The 21,373-nt window shown below is 38.3% G+C and overlaps 1 protein-coding gene across 2 annotated transcripts in view; it reads right to left on the bottom strand.

Moving 5' to 3' along the window:
• Positions 1-20,616, bottom strand: part of RFC4 (replication factor C subunit 4) — a 271,306-nt gene extending 250,690 nt beyond the window's left edge. The window contains exons 1-3 of one of the 2 annotated variants that reach the window (XM_053710182.1): positions 20,544-20,616; positions 14,801-14,938; positions 12,081-12,159 (exon numbers count right to left, since the gene is read on the bottom strand). In XM_053710182.1, the coding sequence (XP_053566157.1) occupies positions 12,081-12,159; positions 14,801-14,928 (207 nt within the window). In that variant the 5' untranslated portion in view covers positions 14,929-14,938; positions 20,544-20,616. Of the gene's footprint in view, positions 1-12,080; positions 12,160-14,800; positions 14,939-20,543 lie in introns of those variants that run through there. The other variant, XM_053710183.1, reaches the window with a different exon arrangement.
• Between the last annotated feature and the right edge of the window lie 757 nt (positions 20,617-21,373).

Genomic DNA, 21,373 nt, shown 5'->3' with positions numbered 1-21,373 from the left:
CTCCAGAGGCGTGGGACAGCGATGGGGGCAAAATTTGCCCCTTCTTACGCCAACCTTTTCATGGGTTGGTGGGAGCTCTCCCACGTCTTTGGAGAGAGGAACCTGTTCAGGCAGGAGATAGTGTGGTATAGGCGCTTCATTGACGATCTCCTCTTTATTTGGCAGGGCTCCCATAATGATCTAGAGAGGTTTGTAGAGGGACTTAACAACAACAATGTAGGCATTAGCTTTACGTCCGAGATACAAGAGCATTCAGTTAATTTTTTGGACATCTCACTAAAGGGAGAAGTAGGTCAGAAGATTACCACAGAGACATATCGGAAGCCAATTACAGGGAACTCTTTGCTGCACGCCGCAAGTTGTCACCCAAGGAGAGTGTTTAGGGGTGTAGCCAGAGGCCAGTTCATTCGCCTGAAAAGGAACTGTACTGATCAAAGTACATATGAGAAACAGGCCGATGAACTATCTGTTAGGCTCATGGAAAGAGGGTATCCAGGGTCAATAATTACAAAAGAGAGAAACGCTGTTACCAAAATTAACAGAATTGATCTTTTAAGACAGAAGAACACAAAATATATAAAAAGAACAAAAGGGACTGAGGACAGAAAAATCACATTCACAACAGTACACACAAATATGTCAGATCATTAGAAATAACTACCATCTGTTATCAGCAGATGATGCTCTAAAAGAGACAGTATCTGAGGGCATCAGATGTACATACAAAAGAAACAGAACAATAGGCAATATAATTGCACCTACAAGGTTGAGGAAGGAACAGACAGATGGGTCCTCCTGGCTGAGATTAAATGGGACCTATAGGTGCAATTATTTATCCTGCAAAGCTTGCGAGAAAGTCACTATAGGGGACTCCTTCAGCTCTCTAGTTACGGGGGAACACTTCCAGAAGAATTTATGTCTTAACTGCAGGTCGACCTTTGTAGTGTACTTGATTTCATGCACACACTGTGCCCTCCAGTATGTAGGCCTCACGACAAGGGAAGCCAGGGTACGAATAAAAGAGCATCTAGCGGATATCAAAGCAGGGGTACTCACAACGCCACTTATTAAACATTTTTCAATTACACACAATAAAGATAATTCATTCTTTTCCTGGACCATCATAGAGAAGGTACCAATCCAGATGAAAGGGGGGGACAGAACCCGCAAACTAGGCGAAAGGGAGGCCTTCTGGATCTTTCGCTTAAAAACAAGGATTCCAGATGGCCTCAATTCTGAATTTGACCTCATTAATTTTTGGTAGTGTACATTAGGAATAACACTCCATATATTTGGGGTATTTAGGTAACAATATGATTACTTTGTAAACCTGATTTTACCTATGTATTTATATATACATAGAGAGTAAACACCTAATATCAAAGCACTAATAAAACACAATAGACTCCAGGTGCTTGGTAGGAAGCAGTATATTCATGGTCTGACAGAAATACTAAGGTTAAATACATAGTTAGTGTAAGAACACCAAAGGCCCTTGGTAATTAGCAGCTCACTTTGAAGCTAAATGTAATGGACCAGAATAAATTTAGCTAAATACACCTAAAATAAGAAATAAGGGTTCACTACCTATTGAGGAATTTTACTACTATCAAACACATAGTTAGAGCATAAATACACTTGGCACTTTATAATGTGTATTTATGGGTGTACTAGAATTGCGGTACCTAAGTGTACATCATAACAAAGGTGATATTCGTTAGTTTAGCAAGCAGCTTATTAACCTTTGATGCTGGGCACAATAGACCAGAATATACTTAGGCTATATATACCTAAATAGTAATTTAAAATTTATTACTTATTTGGGATATCTACTGGAGATGAGTTTAATGCTAGAGTACAACACACCTGCCCCTCTAAATAAATGTTTAATGTGTTTATACCGGGATGTGATTCACAAGGGAGAAAACAGAACAGAGTTGCTACTCTTTAAAACAGGTTTGGCAGGCAAAGCACGCTCGCATTGCATGGAATTGTCCCATTGTACACAAGTAATGGACATTTAGCAGTGACAGCACAGGAGAGCGGTGACTGACAGCGAGGTGTGACGCGACAGGCTACATTTTTGATTGGTGTACACATACGATATTCGACCAATCAGGACTCAGTAGGTAGGGACCAATAGCTACACACATGACTCCCTGCAAAGCATTGGGATTTGGTAGACCGCACCGGAGTGGCCAACACATACGGTTACCATCCAATGAGGTTAAGGAAGCAGGTTCTAATGGTAAATAGCTATCACAAACAAACACGGAATCTTAGCACATACACTACTTTTTTAACTATAACATAGACGATCTAGAAGCATACCAAAAACCTGAGAGCTGTTAAAAGAGACAGGATAGATACCAGAACACACAGTACTCGTGTTTATACATGTCTCTTTATACAAGCGGTTTCAACTCAGAGACAGTTTCTCTATACATAGATGCAATATAATTGTTGAATAGACCCAACTGATAGATTCTGTCATTTGTCATTGTTCGTTGTTTGGCACTTATTAAATATTGAGTACTAATGATAAATAGGAGGTTAGGAACTCACTCTTTTTGTAATTTTGTAATATTGATTAAATAGACTAGTGCAGCTATGTTGACAAGGAGGGTTAATTGATCCCAGCTGAAGGGAGTTACAATGAGGGGTGTGGGGTTTTTGAACCAATAGGATCACAGATGATGGTTTTTAAATCTGAGAACTGACAGACAGTTTTAAGCAGGCTAGGAGTAAGGCAACAGCCGAAACCGGTCAGCCTTTTTGTCATCTGTTTAACTATAATTGTATGTTCTTACCCAGGGGTTAAGATACCCTTTATGTTCTAAATAAAGTTTGATTTTTTATCCATATACTTGGTGCTCCTGTTATACATTTTTTCTGATGCTTTGCTTATTACTTGGCCAAACAGTGAGCACAGGTTTTGGATATAAATTGCGGTAGGTGGGCTAGAGGCACACTGCACTGACTGTCTTTTCATCTAAGGGACATAGGTGAAGTCTTTCAGGGCCCTAAAAATGGAATAATGGGCAGAGAGTAATAATCCTGGAATACAAGACACAACTTTTCACACCAGTACTGGACTCAGCATCCTGATCTGAAAGAACACCACACCAAGGGATTGAAGAGTGGTGAGTCAAGCATTTTATTTTGTGTATATACGGATGTCTGGGAGTGGTCCCTTGTGAATGATATTAGTGTGGGGGTTGTTTTGGGGAACACCGCCACATTCTTTCCTTTACAAACAGTCTAAGTTGTGCAGTGGCCTTACAAGGAATTGGTTTCAGGACTATTTATACATTTCTTTATACAGTGCATACACCTTAATCACTTCCCCTATTGGATTTTGAAGGTTTTTAATTGATCCTGCAGAATGTCCTCGGGTATTCCGCGGATACGCAGATTGTTTCTGCAGCCACGATTATCAAGATCCTCCACCTTGTCCTGCAATGATTGGACCATCAAATCTTGTATAGAGATTTGCTGTGTGTTTGAGCTAACAAGATTGTTCAGAGTACAGAAACAGCACTCAAGAGGTTAAGTATACTTATATTGGTTATCACAATTACATGTTACTGACTTATAGCAACTAGGGAAGTAACTAGACTAGCTGAAGTGAACGGTATTACTCTACGTTAAAACTTTTATTGTTACTAATTATACTTAGGAGTTAGGTCACTTTTTATACAGTCCTGAATAGTGGGGTCACCTGTAAGCTCCTAGGTGCGTTTTAACTTTATTTTTTATTTTTTTTATGTATAATTAGTAATAATAAAAGTTAAGTTTTAACGTAGAGTAATACCGTTCACTTTAGCTAGTCTAGTTACTTCCCTAGTTGCTATAAGTCAGTAACATGTAATTGTGATAACCAATATAAGTATACTTAACCTCTTGAGTGCTGTTTCTGTAGTCTTTTCTTAGGAGAACCCTTTCCTCTCCTGAACCCCAATTGTTAACGCAATACTATATAGCACCTATTCAATTCCACATAATTATCTATAGGGACAAATTCCCTCACAACATTAGTGGATAATCAGAAGGTTACAAGTAATATATTATTTATCTCTGTAGTGCCGTTGGTCCTCTTTTCTTTGTAAAGATTGTTCAGAGTATCTTGCCCCTCTTCTAAGTAGTCAATCCTAGAACCCATCTCATTTAAGTCCTTTTTTAGATCCCTTATCTCCTTTATAAAGGATTTAAGCGACTCCAGGTCTGATTTAGATGGCAGGGTCGCCAGTTTCACCTGTATAGCTTGAAGGGAGTCCTGTTGGCTAGGCACCAGCCCTGAAGTGCCTGTTGCAACAGATGTTTCGTTCTGCATGGAAGCTGCACCAGCAAGAGTGTCAGTGGAATAAAATAAGCAGGATACAGAAGGAGTCTGTGTCTGAGTCTTAGTCGGCTTGTCCGTTTTCTGGCCCTTCTTTGGGGTCATTATAAATGTTTATTAGAAAATAAACCAGCACAGCTAAGTTGGGAAGTATATCACCCTGCAGAGAAAAATTATATGTGTATGCATTCAAGTTGAGGCTGGCCCTCTGCTGGTATAGGCCTTGTTAAACTCCTGTCAATTCAGGGAGAAAGGTAGTTGCTGCACATGAAATCCAGTCCAGTGACCACTAGGTGTTTAAATGTCCCTTGTAATACTTCCCCTTTACTACAACAGCCTCCTAGGACCACAACAACTCGGCCAGAAAATTCCCTCTTAAAAGTAGATTAACTTACAAGCCTAACTGTGTTGCAATCAAGGCCTGCCCACGTGGCCTCCGATGTTTTGAGTAACTTTGGCTTGATAGCGATCTCCTCTGATCTCACTCTCTGTATGCTGTGCCACAAATCTGCTCCTGCCACTGGCTACAGCATACAGAGAGTGTAGCCCTCTGTAATCAATAGAGAGCTTAGAGCGTGTCAGGTAGTGCTGAGGTTTGGGGATGTCGGCCTAGTTAAGATGGTGTCCCTCCGGAAACCCAATGATGTTCCAGCCATCTAGTTGGGCTCTTAATCGTCTGAGAGGCAGAATTTTGGGTTACAGTCCTTAGAAGCACTCTAGGATGCCGGATAGTATATTTAGAACTGTCCCCTTCCCGTGCAATCTGATCAGAGAGTGTTAGCTGCTACGGAGCTCTCCTAATGTGTGGCCATGTTCCAGCACGGCTTGGCTCCGCCCCCAGGTGTATGCTTTTTTAATTTTTATTTCAGTGTTTTTATTATTAAATATGTATTTTTAACTACTTGATAGCCGGATACTGCAAATATATAGCTTGCCAGCACCTCAGTTTTTGAAATCTGTGTGTGTTCCATTATCAAATTTGTTACATTCTCTTTGGATCCTTTGTTTAAAGGAGCAAGAATGCACTACTGGGTGCTAGCTGACCACGTCTGGTGTGAACCAATGACAGAAGGCATATTTCTTTCCAATGACACAATGAGTTCACGGATCATCTAATTACTATTGGGAATATCACTCCTGCCCAGCAGGAGGCGGCAAAGAGCACCACAGCAAAGCTGTTAAATATCACCTCCCTTCCCTCCAACCCCAGTCATTCTCTTTGCCTACGTTACAGCAAGGAAGTGGTAAGGTTAGGTGTTTGAAAAGATTTTTTAAATCAAGAGTTTATTTTTTTTTATTTTTTTAAACAAAACAAGCTTGTGTTGTTTGTTCTGCTAGCGTGTAGTCGTAGTCCACATCAGTCTCTTAAGTAGAGCAGTGGTGGCTTTCAACAATGGGAACATGTGGGACATAATTCTCACTGCGCCTCCCATATATTTAATGCTGCCCTAATACTGAAAGCCTGAGTAAGATTACTCAGACTATCTTTTTTTCCACAGGTCCATGTGAGGGAGAGGACCTCTCCAACCTAGTGAGCTGCCTTACTGCCGGGCAGATTTCTAAAGGTAAGTGCTAAGTTTATTTTTCTGGGGACACAGGAAAATTGGCACTTTAATTATGATAATGGACACAAAAAATGACATCCTTGTGAGTTGAGGATTACGTTATGAGGGCAGTAATGGAAGGCACTGGGGACGAGGAGATGTGGCTCATGTGTTAGGTGTGTTTTCACAACTCCCGCCGGCTTTATTTTACAAGTCATTTGCCGACCGGGAGGTTTACTTTTGATACCCCCACGATGGGTGGAGCTAGCTACGCAGCAGTGTTTGATCACTCTTTTTTCCTGTCTCACTTCATTTTCAGTGTTACGGAGAGCGGTGATAGCGGTTAAGTATTATTCATATACTGTGTTATGGTGATGCAACAGAACAGCCTCAGATACGTTAATAAAGATTATTAAATTGAGTCCAGACGTCTACTATCTGAATATAAGCTCCGATGGCAGGTAGGCACCTCAGCAAGGCTCAGCTGAGGTGAGGAGATTGTCTGGTGTTTATTGTAAAGATTTTAGAAAGGTTACATTTAACATTTAAAGACACAGTAACGTTTTTTGTGGGGTAATTTAAAAAGTTAAAATATAGGTTTATCCAATTTTAATCTGCTCAATTGGGAATAAAGATGGACCAAGAGGCCCTGCAAGATATTACATGTTCTTTATGTTTTGATGCTAATGTGGAACCACCAATCCCTTTCTGTTCCTCGTGTAGTTGAGAGAACTTTACAGTTCAGGGATAGACTTTTTTCTGAGCCAACATTGTCTGGGATGCTGTTCAGGAACCTTCTGACAATGTTCAATATATGCCGCAGCTTTCTCCTCAAGTGTCCCAAAACTCAGCGTACATACAGCCAGTGCCCTGCACTTCCTCCACTACTCCACCTGGAGTTACCTTGCAAGACATCTCTTCCCTCATGTCCTCTGCGGTTTCTGATGCGTTGTCTGCTTTTCCCATGCTGCAGGGAAAGCGCAAGAGCAAAACTAAACAATCAGTGAGTGAGGTTACTGACACAGTTGTTGCTATTTCAAATGCCCCCTCCCAGAAGCCTGAGGAGGAGGATACTTCGGTAACATCTGAGGGTGAAATCTCAGACTCAGACAGTGTAATTCCTCCTGCTGATACTGAAGTTGTATCCCTCAGGTTTAAACTAGAACACCTCCGTCTGTTACTCAAGGGGGTTTTAGCTACACTGGATGACAGCGACACCACGGTCGTTGTCAATCCTAAAAAATCCAGTAAGCTAAATATTTTGATGTACCTTCCATGGTGGACGTTTTTCCTGTACCAGATCGAGCTACTGAGATTATTGCTAAGGAATGGGAGAGACCGGGTATCCCTCTTTCTCCATCCCCTATATTTAAAAAGATGTTTCCTATAGCAGATTCTATCAAGGAATCTTGGCAGACGGTACCCAAGGTGGAAGACGCAATTTCCATGCTAGCCAAGAGAACTACTATTCCTATAGAGGATAGTTGTTCCTTTAAGGATCCTACGGATAAGAAGTTAGAGGGGTTACTCAAGAAAATGTATGTACACCAGGGTTTACAAAGGCAACCCGCGGCTTGTATTGCTACGGTCACTAGTGCGGCAGCATACTGGTTTGATGCATTGTCTGAATCGGACAGACACTCTTCTCGAAGAAATCCAGGATAGGATAAAGGCCCTTAAGTTGGCCAACTCCTTTATCACGGATGCTTCCCTTCAGGTTATTAAGCTGGGAGCTAAGATTTCTGGTTTTGCCGTACTGGCCCGCAGAGCTTTATGGTTAAAATCTTGGTCTGCGGATGTGTCAAGTCTAAACTTTTGGCTATTCCTTGCAAAGGAAAGACTTTGTTTGGGCCGGGTTTGTCGGAAATAATTTCTGACATTACAGGAGGAAAGGGACATTTCCTCCCTCAGGATAAGAGAAATAAACAAAAGGGACGTCAGAGTAATTTTCGTTCCTTTCGAAATTTCAAGGGAAAATTCTTCCACTTCCTCCTCCAAGCAGGAGCAGTCTAAGCCTTCCTGGAGGCCCAATCAGTCTTAGAACAAGGGAAAACAATCCAAAAAGCCAGCTATTGAAGGAAAATCAGCATGAAGGGTCTGCCCCTGACCCGGGACCAGATCTTGTGGGGGGCAGACTTTCATTCTTTGCTCAGGCTTGGGTTCGAGATGTTCAGGATCCCTGGGCGGTGGATATCGTGTCCCAGGGATACAAACTAGAGTTCAAGACCTTTCCTCCCAGGGGCAGGTTTCTGCTTTCAAGATTATCTGCAAACCTGACAAAAAGAGAGGCGTTCTTACACTGTGTTCAAGACCTCTCCGACCTGGGAGTGAGTTCCTGTTCCAATACAGGAACGAGGTCTGTGGTTCTATTCCAATCTGTTTGTGGACCCCAAAAAGGAGGGAAGCTTCAGACCAATTTTAGATCTCTGAGGAATTTGTTTAGACTCAGAGTGCCATCCTTCAAGATGGAAACTATTTGTTCCATTCTTCCTTTGGTCCAAGAGGGTCAATTTATGACAACGGTGGATTTAAAGGACACGTACCTGCATGTTCCCATACACAGGGACCATCACAAGTTTCTAAGGTTTGCATTTCTAGGCAAACATTTCCAGTTTGTGGCTCTTCCATTCGGCCTTGCCACAGCTCCCAGAATTTTCTTAAAGGTTCTGGGGTCCCTGTTGGCGGTGCTCCAATTGTGGGGCATTGCAGTGGTGCCTTATTAAGTTGTTATCTTGTTATCTTGGAAAGTTTTGTTTCTTGTTGCTATTTCATCTGCTCGTAGAGTGTCAGAGCTCTCGGCATTACAGTATGAGTCTCCTTACTTTATTTTTCATTCGGAAAAGGTAGTTTTGCGTACCAAGTAAGGGTTTCTCCCTAAGGTTGTTTCTGATAGGAACATTAATCAGGAGATTGTTGTTCCTTCCTTGTGTCCTAATACTTCTTCTCAGAAGGAACGACTTCTGCACAATCTGGACATTAAAATTCTATTTGTAGGCGACTAAGGAATTTCGTCAGTCTTCTGCTCTGTTTGTGGTATTCTCTGGGAAACGTAAGGGGCGGAAAGCTACAGCTACTTCTCTGTGTTTGCCTATGAAACTGCTGGACAGCAGCCTCTTGAGAGATTTACGGCTCATTCTACGAGGGCTGTTTCCTCTTCCTGGGCATTCAAAAATGAAGCATGTGTGGAACAGATTTGCAAGGCTGCAACTTGGTCCTCTCTTCACACTTTTTTCAAAATTCTATAAATTTGACACTTTTGCCTCGGCTGAGGCTTCTTTTGGGAGAAATGTTCTTCACGCAGTGGTGCCTTCCGTTCCCTGTCTTGTCCCTCCCGTATCATCTGTGTCCTCTAGCTTGGGTATTGATTCCCAATAGTAATTAGATGATCCGTGGACTCACCGTGTCATTAGAAAGAAAAAAATTTATGCTTACCTGATACAGCTTTGCTGTGGTGCTCTTTGCCGCCTCCTGCTGGGCAGGAGTGATATTCCCAATAGTAATTAGATGATCCGTGGACTCATTGTGTCAAGAAAGAAATAAATCTATCAGGTAAGCATAAATTTAGTTTTTTGCAGTCACCAATAACCAGCTGGTTTACAGTAGCCCAATGGTGCTCTAGAGACCACCTATGTATGCTTTTCAACAAAGGATACCAAGAGAACAAATCAAATTAGATAATAGAAGCAAATTGTTAAGTTGCTTGAAATTGCATGCTTTAAGTGAATTAGAAGTGTGCATTAGGCAGTTTCGTTAACTGCCGAATGAGGAAGAAGACGGCCGCACACTGCATTCAGCTTTTTCTGGAGCAGGATTTCTTCTTGTGAAGGTGCAACACACTAAGATCTGGATTTGCACAGATCTTAGTGTGTTGCACTTTCACAAGAATAAACTTGCACAAGAATAAAATAGCCAAATGCCGCAAATGGCTACATCACTCCCGCATTCAGCAGTTAATACAATTCATGAATTAAAAATTATGGATTTCATACCCTTTAAGATCCATCTGTACAGACATGTTTTCTGTGAGATTCAACTTAAAGCGCTTAAAGACAACCTTTAATTTTCATGCTAATAAAATACCTTTGAAGTGATTTACTTACCATGAAAAGTTATTGTATAAACAAACATACACACACACACACATATACATATATATATATATATATATATATATATATATATATATATATATATATACACACACACACACACACATAAATATATTGATTTTTCGGTCTCTTTATTAAGATACAAACAGAAAAAATATATAAAAAAAAATCAGAACAAAATGACTTCTTCAGGCAAAAGTCTGTATTTATTGTGACCTCCCTTGGCACTATGCACATCTTGAACTCTTATGGGGAAACTGCCCTGAAGTTTTCTGAAGTAATCTTCTGGTATATCATACCAGGCTTCTATCAGCACTTCCCAGAGTTCTTCTTTAGATTTAGGTTGTCTTATTTTTCTCTCTATTCCAAGTGATCCCATACAGTCTTAATAATATTCAGGTCTGGACTCTGAAGGCCAGTCCATGACTGTCAGTGTTTTATCAGCTGTTTAAAACACTGATTTCACTGTATTAGCAGTGTGCTTGGGATCGTTATCATGCTGAAAAATAAAACCATTCCCAATCAGGCGCTTTCCAGAAGGAATGTCATTAAGAATTAAAACTTGTCTGTACTTTTCAGCATTCATGATTCCATTAATTTGGATAATATCGCCAACACCACTGGCAGAAATGCAGTCCCACTGAAGGCTGCAAGCGCTCATTCTTCCATCTCTCTCTAACTCTTCTTGCATATTGTCAATGATTGGACCAAAATTTTCAAACTTGAATTTGTCACTCCATAATACTCCACTGATTTTCATTGCAATCTTTATGAGATTTAGCATATCTTAGCCTTTTCACTGTGTTCTCCTGCGGAAAACATTGTTTCTTGACTGCTACTCTTCCACAAAGACCACTCCTGATCAAGCTTCTTCAGACTGTAGAAGGGTCAACTTGGCATCCCAATGAAGCTGCCAGATGCTGAGCCTGGTCCTTGCTGGACTTCTTCCGGTCCCTTAAGAAGAAACTCTAAGAAACTTCTCATCAGATTTTGAAAGTTTTCTTGGCCTTTACGTCTTCCGTCTTCTTTTTTTTTTTTTTTAACCTTGACCTCTACTGATTCTTCATATTTCTTTATAACAGCTATAATCTTTGTTTAGACCTATTGGATATAGAGTCCGTAGATGCTGAATGCACCACACTTCTTTTTTAACATTAATTCCCTATCCTCTCCTCTTCTTTATTTGGGGATGTGATCAATGACCTGAAATCTCAATTGACTTACTGTATCTCCTGCTGTACTAAAATGGGCTGACACTGATCCCAAGCATATAGCCCAACTCATTAAGAACTATCTTTGGCTTAAAAAACAAGGTGTCCTGGAAGCGTTGGTATGACAACCTTTGAGTCTGTCTGGGATTACCTGAAGAGACAGAAGCAACCAAGGCTGCCTAAATCCACAGAACTGTTGTTAGGTCTCCAAGACGTTTGAAACAGCCTACCTGCCTAGTTCCCTAAAAAAACGTGTACAAGTGTAGCAAGAAGAAATGATGCGGTTTTGAAGGCAAGAAGTGGTCACACCAAATATTGATTTTATTTAGATTTTTCTTCTGTTCACTTAGCAGTTTGTCAATTGTTAAAAATAAACTATTAACATTTCTGTTTTTAAAAGCGTTCTTACTTTACATTTTTTCACACATGCCTAAAACTTTTGCACAGTACTGTATACTGATGTGGCTACTCTGGTGAAAAGGTTGAATTCTTTTTACATTTCCAAGGCTAGTAAAATTTATTTTTTTACTTAGAAATTCTATTAATCAAAATATAATTTAAATTAATATTAACTTTTATAAATTATATGGTATTGGAGAGGCATTGAGGTAAGACCATCAGAGCTAATTGTGTTTTTGTTTTCTTGCTTTTTAAAATCCACTTATAATGTATATATTTATTATCATCATTAATTTATGGTAGCATATTACACAGCACTATGAAATAAGGTAACGTGTCAAGGTACTGGACCATACTAAATACATATCTTAGATAAGCTATATATGTACTCATATCAAAAAAATAAAACTCTAGTCACTAAATAAAGTCCAGATTTGTGTGTCACTCATTCTGACAATCCAATTATTTTTTTACTTACATCTGCTCCTTGCAATGACTTTTTCAACACTGCAACCACTTCTTCTTGAAAAGCTACTTCATCCACACATTTGGGACGGCTATAAAAGAATAATAAATAATGAACATATGTAATGCAATAAAAATATTTAATTTATTATACCAATAAAACATGATTCTAACTCAAATAAGTTTTCAACTGAATTCTAATTTTATTTAAATGTTTTTTTCATGCATCAGATAGAGCATCCAATTTTAAACAGTCTTTCAATTTACTTCTATAAAATTTGCTTCATTCTCATGGGAGCAGAAATGCATTACAAAGAGCTAGCTGAGCACACTGGGTGAGCCAATGAGAAGAGATATACATGCGCAGTCATCAATCAAAAGCCAGCTCCCAGTTGTGCATTGCTGCTTCTGAGCCTACCTATGTATGCTTTTCAACAAAGGATTCCAAGAGAATGAAGCTAACTAGATTTAAAAAAAAAAAAATAAAAAAAAATAAAATAAGTAAATTGGAAATTTGTTTAAAATTGCATGCGCTATCTGAATCATGAAAGAAAAATTTGGTGTTTTATATCCCTATAAGTTTATGAAAACCTCTAAACTAATGACCCTCCTACTATGTTTTGAATATCAAAAAGTTGGTTCTATTAATATCCCTTGCAGTAATGTCTCCAATTAAATAATTGATTTCCCCAGTTTGTTTATATTTCTAGGGTGATATTACATATGCGGCACAAGCTTCAGCGCAACTGCTGAAACCTGCGCCGCTTGTAATTTCACCTAGCACATCGGGGTATCACATAAACCCCGCCGGCAGTTTATAAAGTGCCGTAAGTCAGATAAACTAGCGATGTCCAGAAATGTGCGTAAATACAAATTTCTGGAGTGACTTTTTCAAATCTCCCGTAAAAGTCTAACCCGCCTCCCAAAAATAAACCTGACACGTAAAACCCCTATATCCTCCATCAAACCCACATCAGAACTAATAATAAAAGTATTAACCCCTAAACCAACAACCCCCCACAACGCAATATGCCTAATTTAACTATTCACCCACATCGCAATCTACCTAATAAGTATTAACCCCTAAATCCGCCAACCCCAACATCGCAAACTACCTAATAAATCTATTAACCCCTAATCCGCCATTGTTTGTAACTTAGTATTTTTTAATTTAGGTAATTGGGGTTAAATTAGGGGGTGTTAGGTTAGGGGGATTAGTAAATTAATTAGTTTGCGTTGAGGGGGTTTGGCGGATTAGGGGTTTATAGATTTATTAGGTTTGTTGCAATGTGGGTTAATAGGTTAAGTTTATTGTGTTGGTGGGGGATGGCGGTTTAGGGGTTAATAGTTTTAATAGGTACTTTGCGATATGGGTGACTGGCAAATTAGGGGGTTAATAGTTTATTAAGGTATATTGCGTTGTAGGGTGATGGCGGTTTAGGGGTTAATACGTTAGATGTTTTGCAATGTGGGGGTTGGTGAATTAGGGGTTAATATAGTTTATTAGTTATTGCGGTGGGGGTTGGCGGTTGATAGGTAGATAGATATTGCACATGCGTTAGTTAATATTTTCAGGGAGTTACGGTGCTCACATACTCAACTCAAGTCTTGCTGCGCCTGCCTATGTGTGGCGAGGTGAAAATGGAGTAAAATTTCTCAATTTTCGCCGCGTAAGTCCTTGTGCTGAATATGTGATACCGATTTGCAACGTGGTTCTATGTTAGCTTATGTGAGTAAAAATTGCGGGCGACGGCTGAAATATATGCGCCGCATTTATATGCAGCCCTCTATATGTGATACTAAAACCGCGTAAAAACCAGCGTTGCAGGCGACGCCGCATATGTAATCTTGCCCCAATGTCTAATTTTGTTTAACTTGTCAGATGAAGCGCCACCAATAAAGGCATGTGTGGCAAGATGGTAGGCTTCAATCAACTAAAACAATACAAGAAAATGAGCAGCACAGCAGTATGCAAATATAGGTAATACACATTCAAGTGCCTAGGAATGTTTTGTGAAATGTAAAGTTCTACCTTATAAATAAAGAAAATACATATACCCAGCTCTATAGCCTCTGTATACTGTAAGGCAGTTTTTCAACTATTATGGCATTTACAGTCAAAAAATGACATGCTCTAATTCGTTAGAGAATGCAATTTTAAGACTAGTAAGCCTTTTATGCAACGTTTTTAACTCCAAAAAAGGGATTAAACACATAGTAGAAGTAAGTCTTGGGACCCACAGAGCACTATTGGTCCAGAGCCGATAGTATTGCTAATCTAATCAGCAGCACTAGTCGCACAGCTGAGCTGAGTTGTGTTACTAGCACTGCGTATTAAATCAGACGTTTACGCTCGGGACCAGCAGTGTTTTGCAGGTTAAACACACAGCATTAAAGGGTCACTAGTCTTAAAAGTACACACTATTTAGAACACGTCATTTTCAAACTATAAAGACCGTTAATGTTTTTTAATCCCCAAATCAGTACCTTGTGCTTGTTACCAGTGATGATTTCAGCACATACAAAGTTGTTGAATGGTGTATACACTTTATCAATAAATTTTGTGGTCTAAGATTACACACCCGAGAGCGACTGTATTTGTTCTGAAATCAACAACACCGGAGGCATGTGCCACACTCATATTTTATTTTATTTAAATTAAGAAAAAAATCCAAAATACTAAAAGCTAAAATGTTCCTTTCATACATTGAAAATATATAAAGTGATTATTACTATTTCTCAACCCATGGGATGAGTTTCTGCTTCTTGCTGTCCGCTGCACTGCCTGTTCCTGATACAGATGCTTTATCTTTAACAGGCTTGGTGCTGATAGACGTCCCCCCTTTCAAAAATGCCTGCATTATGACAAACCTGTTCAAGGGGAAGAAGAAGACTTATTATATTACACAGGAAATGTTAAAATGAAAGTTATGTTTACTCCCTTTGAATACTGAAGCCAAACAATACCCCCTTAAAAAAACATGAAACAAAAAAAATATTTCCTGATTTATACAACTTTCCAATTTACTTCTATTATCAATTGTGCTTCACTCTCTTGGTATCCTTTATTGATGATGCAGCAATGCATTACTGGGCATTAGCTGAAAACATTGATAAACTAATGACAAGAGGCATATATGTGCAGCCACCAATCAGAAGCTAGTATCCAGCTTCTGAGCCTACCTAGGTATCCTTTTAAAAAAGGACACCAAGAGAATGAAGCAAATTAGATAATAATAAATTGGAAAGTTGTTTAAAATGGTGTGCTCTATCTGAATCATAAAATAAATGTTTTGGGTTTCATGTCCCTATAAGGACACAGCTCCAGTTTGCTCAATTTTTCCATGACAAAATAATTCTGTCATTGGTCATTAAAGGGATACAATTATTAAGACAACCAGCTTTAACTGTTAATATGCCAGATCATGCAAAAGCTGCACAAGGTGATGGAAGTCCGTTATATAAAAAAAAAAAAAAAAAAAAAAAAAAAAAAAACTTTGTTGCTAAATGTAATCCCTTTGTCGGGGTTAAAGTGACATTAAAGGGATAGTAAAGTCCAAATTAAACTGTCATGATTCAGATAGGGCATGTCATTTCAAACAACTTTCTAATTTACTTTTATAATCAAATTTGCTTTGTTCCCTTGTTATTCTTAGTTGAAAGCTAAACCCGTGAAGACTGTCTCTTATCTAAATGCATTTGACAGTTTTTTTACAGCTAGAGGGTGTTAGTTCATGTGTTTCATATAGAGTCAGCAGAAGCTTAGATACAAGGTAAATACAGAGGTATAAAGTATATTTCTATAACAGCGTTGGTTATGCAAAACTGAGGAATCGTAAATAAATAAATTAATTAGCTATATAATTAAAAAAAAAAAAAAAAAAAAAATTACCTTTTAATCTTGACAGCAGCATTCACTTTAAAGGGACACTGAACCTATTTTTTTTATTTCATGATTCAGATAGAGCATGACATTTTAAGCAATTTTCTAATTTACTCCTATTATCAATTTTTCTTTGTTCTCTTGCTATCTGTATTTTAAAAGCAAGAATGTAAATAATAGCAGCCAGCCCATTCTAGGTTCAGCACCATGGATAATTATTGGAGGCTTACATTTACCCACCAATAAACAAGCATAACCCAGGTTCTCAACCAAAAATGGGTCGGCTCCTTTGCATCACATTCCTGCTTCATAAATAAAGATAGCAAGAGAACAAAGAAAAATTGATAATAGGAGTAAATTAGAAAGTTGCTTAAAATTGCATGCTCTATTTGAATCATGAAATAAACCATTTGGGTTTAGTGTCCCTTTAAACAATAACATTTTTGGTGTTTACTATCCCTTTAAACCCAATTTTTACTTTCATTATTCAGAAAGAGCACAACATTTTAAACAGCTAATTTACTTCTATTATCAAATTTTCTTTGTTCTCTTGGCATAAACTCAGGGGTGTGCATGTGTCTGAAGTACTATATAGCAGCAGTTTTGAACTATTTCCTGCCATGTAGTTCTCCAAACACCTACCAAAGTATCTTTTCTACAAAGAATTACCATGGGAACAAAGCAAATTTCATATTAGAAGAAAACTGGAAACGTTTTAAAAATGTTATGCTCTGAATCTCAAAAGAAACATTTTGGGTTTCATATCTCTTTGAACATAATGTTCTGTTCATGCAATAGAGCAGGAAATTATCTACAAAATCAGAACATGTTCTTATTGACCCTTTATGTCCATTTGAAGCCCAGGACTGTGTGACCTATACACATATCTATATGGTATTTATATTCAACGCTGCACTCCCCAAAAATACACTGCAATTTAATCAAAGGGACCATCATAGTCGAAAAATGGCATGCTCTAAATCGTTAGAGCATTCTTTTTTTTTTTTTTTTTTTACTATCACCCCTTTAATGCTAAGTGTTTAACTCCTACAAATGGGTTAAACACAAAAGTAGAAATACCACTCAGGTCCCACAGAGCACTGCTGGTACAGAGCAGAAACTTCAGCTGATTCAATCACACTAGTTGCATGACTAGCGCTACTGATTAGATCAGCAGCAGTTTCCGCTTGGGATCAGCAGAATTTCTGCTATAGGTTTAACCCCACTTGCAGGGGTTAAATAAATAGCATTAAAGGGTTGTTACTTGTAATGGCCCTTTAACTACATTCTCTTAGTTTCATCTGTTGAAAAGTGTAGGAATAAGCATCACTGGGAGTTAGCTGGTGATTGGAGACTACACAAATATGCCACTCAGTGCTCTCCATAAAAAAAAACTTTGCCAGCCAGGTAGCATTATGAAGTAGCTGGTTTGGGAGCAGTGTAATACTTTGCAATATTAGAACATCTGTTATTTATAAATGTTACTTAAATTATTAAAATGATGTATGCTTTGGATAATCAACAGAATAGAAAGATAAAAATGTAATGTGCATGCGTGCATTTCAATTTGCATTAAAAACATTTTTGCAATATACTTTCATCAGCAAAAATGCTTCTAGTAAAAGTAATTACTGTTTTTCTGAGGCATACGCACATATAAACATATAAGGGAGGGAGCGCTAAAAAGGCTAAGTTATCTAGATTAAAAAATACAATTTAATTTACAAATACGGTAAAACAGTCCGGTAAAAACAAATCACAATAAAACCTACAAGGATCCATGGTTAATCTATCAAAGTCGAGAATCTATGACAGTGTTGGAGATTATACAATGACAGATAGATATAAAAATTAAGAAAATAATAATAATAACAATGAAGTCCCTAACGCATAGGATAGCTCCTATAATACTGCAATGATACAAAAATGTGGATCAGTAGTGGTTACAAACCACGTGAGTGGGTGGCGTCTATAAACAGATGAAACAAACCAAGTAGCAAATAGCAGAGGGTGTCGATGATGTGTATCAAACCCACTAGTGAACAAATAAACAGATACAATAAATGAATATAACAATAAAAATATAAATAAAACAATGAGAATAAGAAAAAATATATCAATATCAAAAAAATGTCTATGTCAAATAATGTCCCAAGAAATGTCCAATTCCTAACAGTCCATAGTGAGTAGTGTTGCCATCGTGGGAAAAGAAAAAACAAAATAAAAAATTACATAAAAGCAACTGTAATCCAAAACGCAAATCCGGTGATGTGCGGAAAAACAAATGCACAATAAAATAGAAAAATTGCAATTTCGACGTGAAAAAATGACAAATAGAAATTTGAAAACCAGTGATGGAGCCTTTTGGAGATAAGTGGTGAACAAAGTAAGTGGAAGGTAATAAAATTGAAGTAAAAAATTAAGTAAAAAGGAATGTAAAAAATGATGAAAAATGAAGTTTCCTGAATCTGAAATAAAAAGAAATACAATACTGCAATCAAGTTTGTACACTTAGCTACTATTAAAAATGAGCTCACCAGTATGTCAACGCGTTTTGGCCTTATCATAGGCCTTTTTCAAGATAGTCTAATCACCGGATTTGCGTTTTGGATTACAGTGCTTTGATGTAATTTTTTTTGTTTTTTCTTTTCCCAAGATGGCAACACTACTCACTATGGACTGTTAGGAATTGGACATTTCTTGGGACATTATTTGACATTGACATTTTTTTTATATTGATATATTTTTTCTTATTCTCATCGTTTTATTTATATTTTTATTGTTATATTCATTTATTGTATCTGTTTATTTGTTCACTAGTAGGTTTGATACACATCATCGACACCCTCTGCTATTTGTCACTTGGTTTGTTTCATCTGTTTATTTATAGACTCCACCCACTCACGTGGTTTGTAACCACTACTGATCCACATTTTTGTATCATTGCAGTATTATAGGAGCTATCCTATGCGTTAGGGACTTCATTGTTATTATTATTTTCATCATTTTTATATATATCTATCATTGTATAATCTCTGATACCACTGTCACAACAGTGCAACTTTGTGCCAACACTGTCATAGATTCTCGACTTTGATAGATTAACCATGGATCCTTGTAGGTTTTAATGTATTGTATTTTATTGTGATTTGTTTTTACTGGACTGTTTTACTGTATTTGTAAATTAAATTGTATTTTTTAATCTAGATACCTTAGCCTTTTTAGCTGTCCCTCCCTTATATGTTTATACATGCTTTCTGAAGCCTTCTAGGGGACTTCATGGTAGTGAGTTTAAGGCTTAGTTTCTAGCGCTTGGTTCACATACACATATTAGACTGCATACGCACATATCTTGTGAAGGCCTGTGCTCCAGTATTCACACACTATGCCTGCTCAGATAGTGGTGTATATTGCTTCTAAAGACATAATCTGTGTCACAGTCATACAAGTCAATGCTGACTCTCTGAGTAGGCATGGTGTTTGTATACTGGTGCACGGGCAAACAATGGATATGTGTGTATGCCACTGAAAACCAGTAATAACTTTAATAGAAGCATTTTTGCAAGAATCTATGCACATTAAATTTTTTACCTTTCTATCCCTTTAATGAGAATTTGTGCAACAATCATAGAAACAATTTAAGTTTGGCCTAATTTTAGCTGAGTGGTCAGTAAAACCAGTCAGGTGCTGTGTCCATTTAATAGGTCCTGGCTCAGCAGGGGTTAAACACAATTATATGCACGCAGTAGTGTAACAACATGGCCCAGTATATTACAGCTGCAGATTTATATCAGTATATTAACTATGTTTAACCCCGTTCAAAGGGGTTAAAGGGACATAAAACCCAAAACTTTTCTTTCGATTTGGATGGGGATGACCCTGGAGTGCTGATCCAAACATTGACTTTACCTATTCTATTATCACAATGCCTTTGTTCTCTTGGTATCTTGTTGAAAAGGGATGTAAAGCTCAGGAGCGTGCATATAGAGAACTATATATGGCAGCAGTTTTGCAAGAGTACTAGATGACAGCACCATTTTCTGACATTTATTGCTCCAGACATCTACCCAGGTATCTCTTCCACATTGGGAACAATGCAAATTTGATAAGTAAATTGGAAACTAATCAATTGAAATGTATTTGTATCATGTCCCTTTAAGTTGTCTCGTCTTTTTCACTACCAGATAAATGCATTTAGTAAATACATCATCAGTGCAAGAAGTAAATGACAAGCCATTGAAATGGATTATACAAGGCATACACTTGAGCCCAAAGCTGTCTGTAAAATATATGAACAAGGTAATTACATATAATCTAGCAGTGTCAATCAGCAGTATTCTTACTGCACGTGGTGCTAGCGCTTATGTTTACGTATATGATTTATTCTCTAGTATTTTCAGTTTTGTTTAAGGCTGCATTTTGATTTCTCCTGTGAACGCGCTGTACGTTGTACCTTTTACACGGGATACTGACAGACAAACTTTATTACTTTAGCTTCTAACAAATTCCACCGCAGTAATACAAATTATTCTGCAGTATTCTGTCCACCATGGGGTTAAACCATACTACATCCTTCTACCAAACATTACTTACGGCAACGCGGGAATTCAGCGCTAAAACATCCCAGACACGGCGCCAAAACAGTGAAAACAAAATAACACTTCCGGGTCAAGTGGAAGTGCTGGGCATAGAGATGAGCAGCTGAACCAGAGTGGAGAAGATGCTGCCGGTTGCCATAGTGATGGAAATAACTTCAATTCATCCCATGTAGCTGTTTTTAAGTATTATTAGCCGCGCAGCCTTTAAGACAGACATGCAATTTATTATTAATTATAAATGTCTGTAAGGTTGGTAAATTATTATGAAAGTTAAAAAAAAATGTAATCAGACAGCGCTATCGTTTTCACAATGCTGGGGCTATGAAGCCGCTTTCTAACTGGATAAGTGGTTGGGCATTCACATTCTTAAGGGGAATGTTGTGAACTATATAAACTATGGATGCACGGTGCACCAGTCTCTACAGGACCATGGGCAAGATTACATATGCGTAGGGTTGCCACCTTTTACCCAGCTGATTCCTGGACAATTTGTAATTGGGCGTGGCTGGGGGTGTGGTGGGGCGTGGCTTCATGACCTTAAAGGGATACTAAACCCCCTTTTTTTTTTCTTTTTCTGTTATATTATATACTAGTCCTAAAGCCTGTGTATACGGGCCATCCATCAACGGTCCCACCCTTTGCTCTCTCTATCCCTCTCTTTTGGTCTCTCTCTCCCCCCTCTCTTTTGGTCTCTCTCTCCCCCCTCTCTTTTGCTCTCTCTTTCTCCCACTCTCTTTTGCTCTCTCTTTCTCCCCCTCTCTTTTGCTCTCTCTCTCCCCCCCCTCTCTTTTGCTCTCTCCCCCCCCCTCTTTTTTGCTGTCTCTC

The sequence above is a fragment of the Bombina bombina genome, chromosome 4 (genome assembly GCF_027579735.1).
Source record: "Bombina bombina isolate aBomBom1 chromosome 4, aBomBom1.pri, whole genome shotgun sequence".
In the NCBI taxonomy this organism is placed as follows: domain Eukaryota; kingdom Metazoa; phylum Chordata; class Amphibia; order Anura; family Bombinatoridae; genus Bombina; species Bombina bombina.
This window is presented reverse-complemented; position numbering and strand designations above follow the sequence as displayed.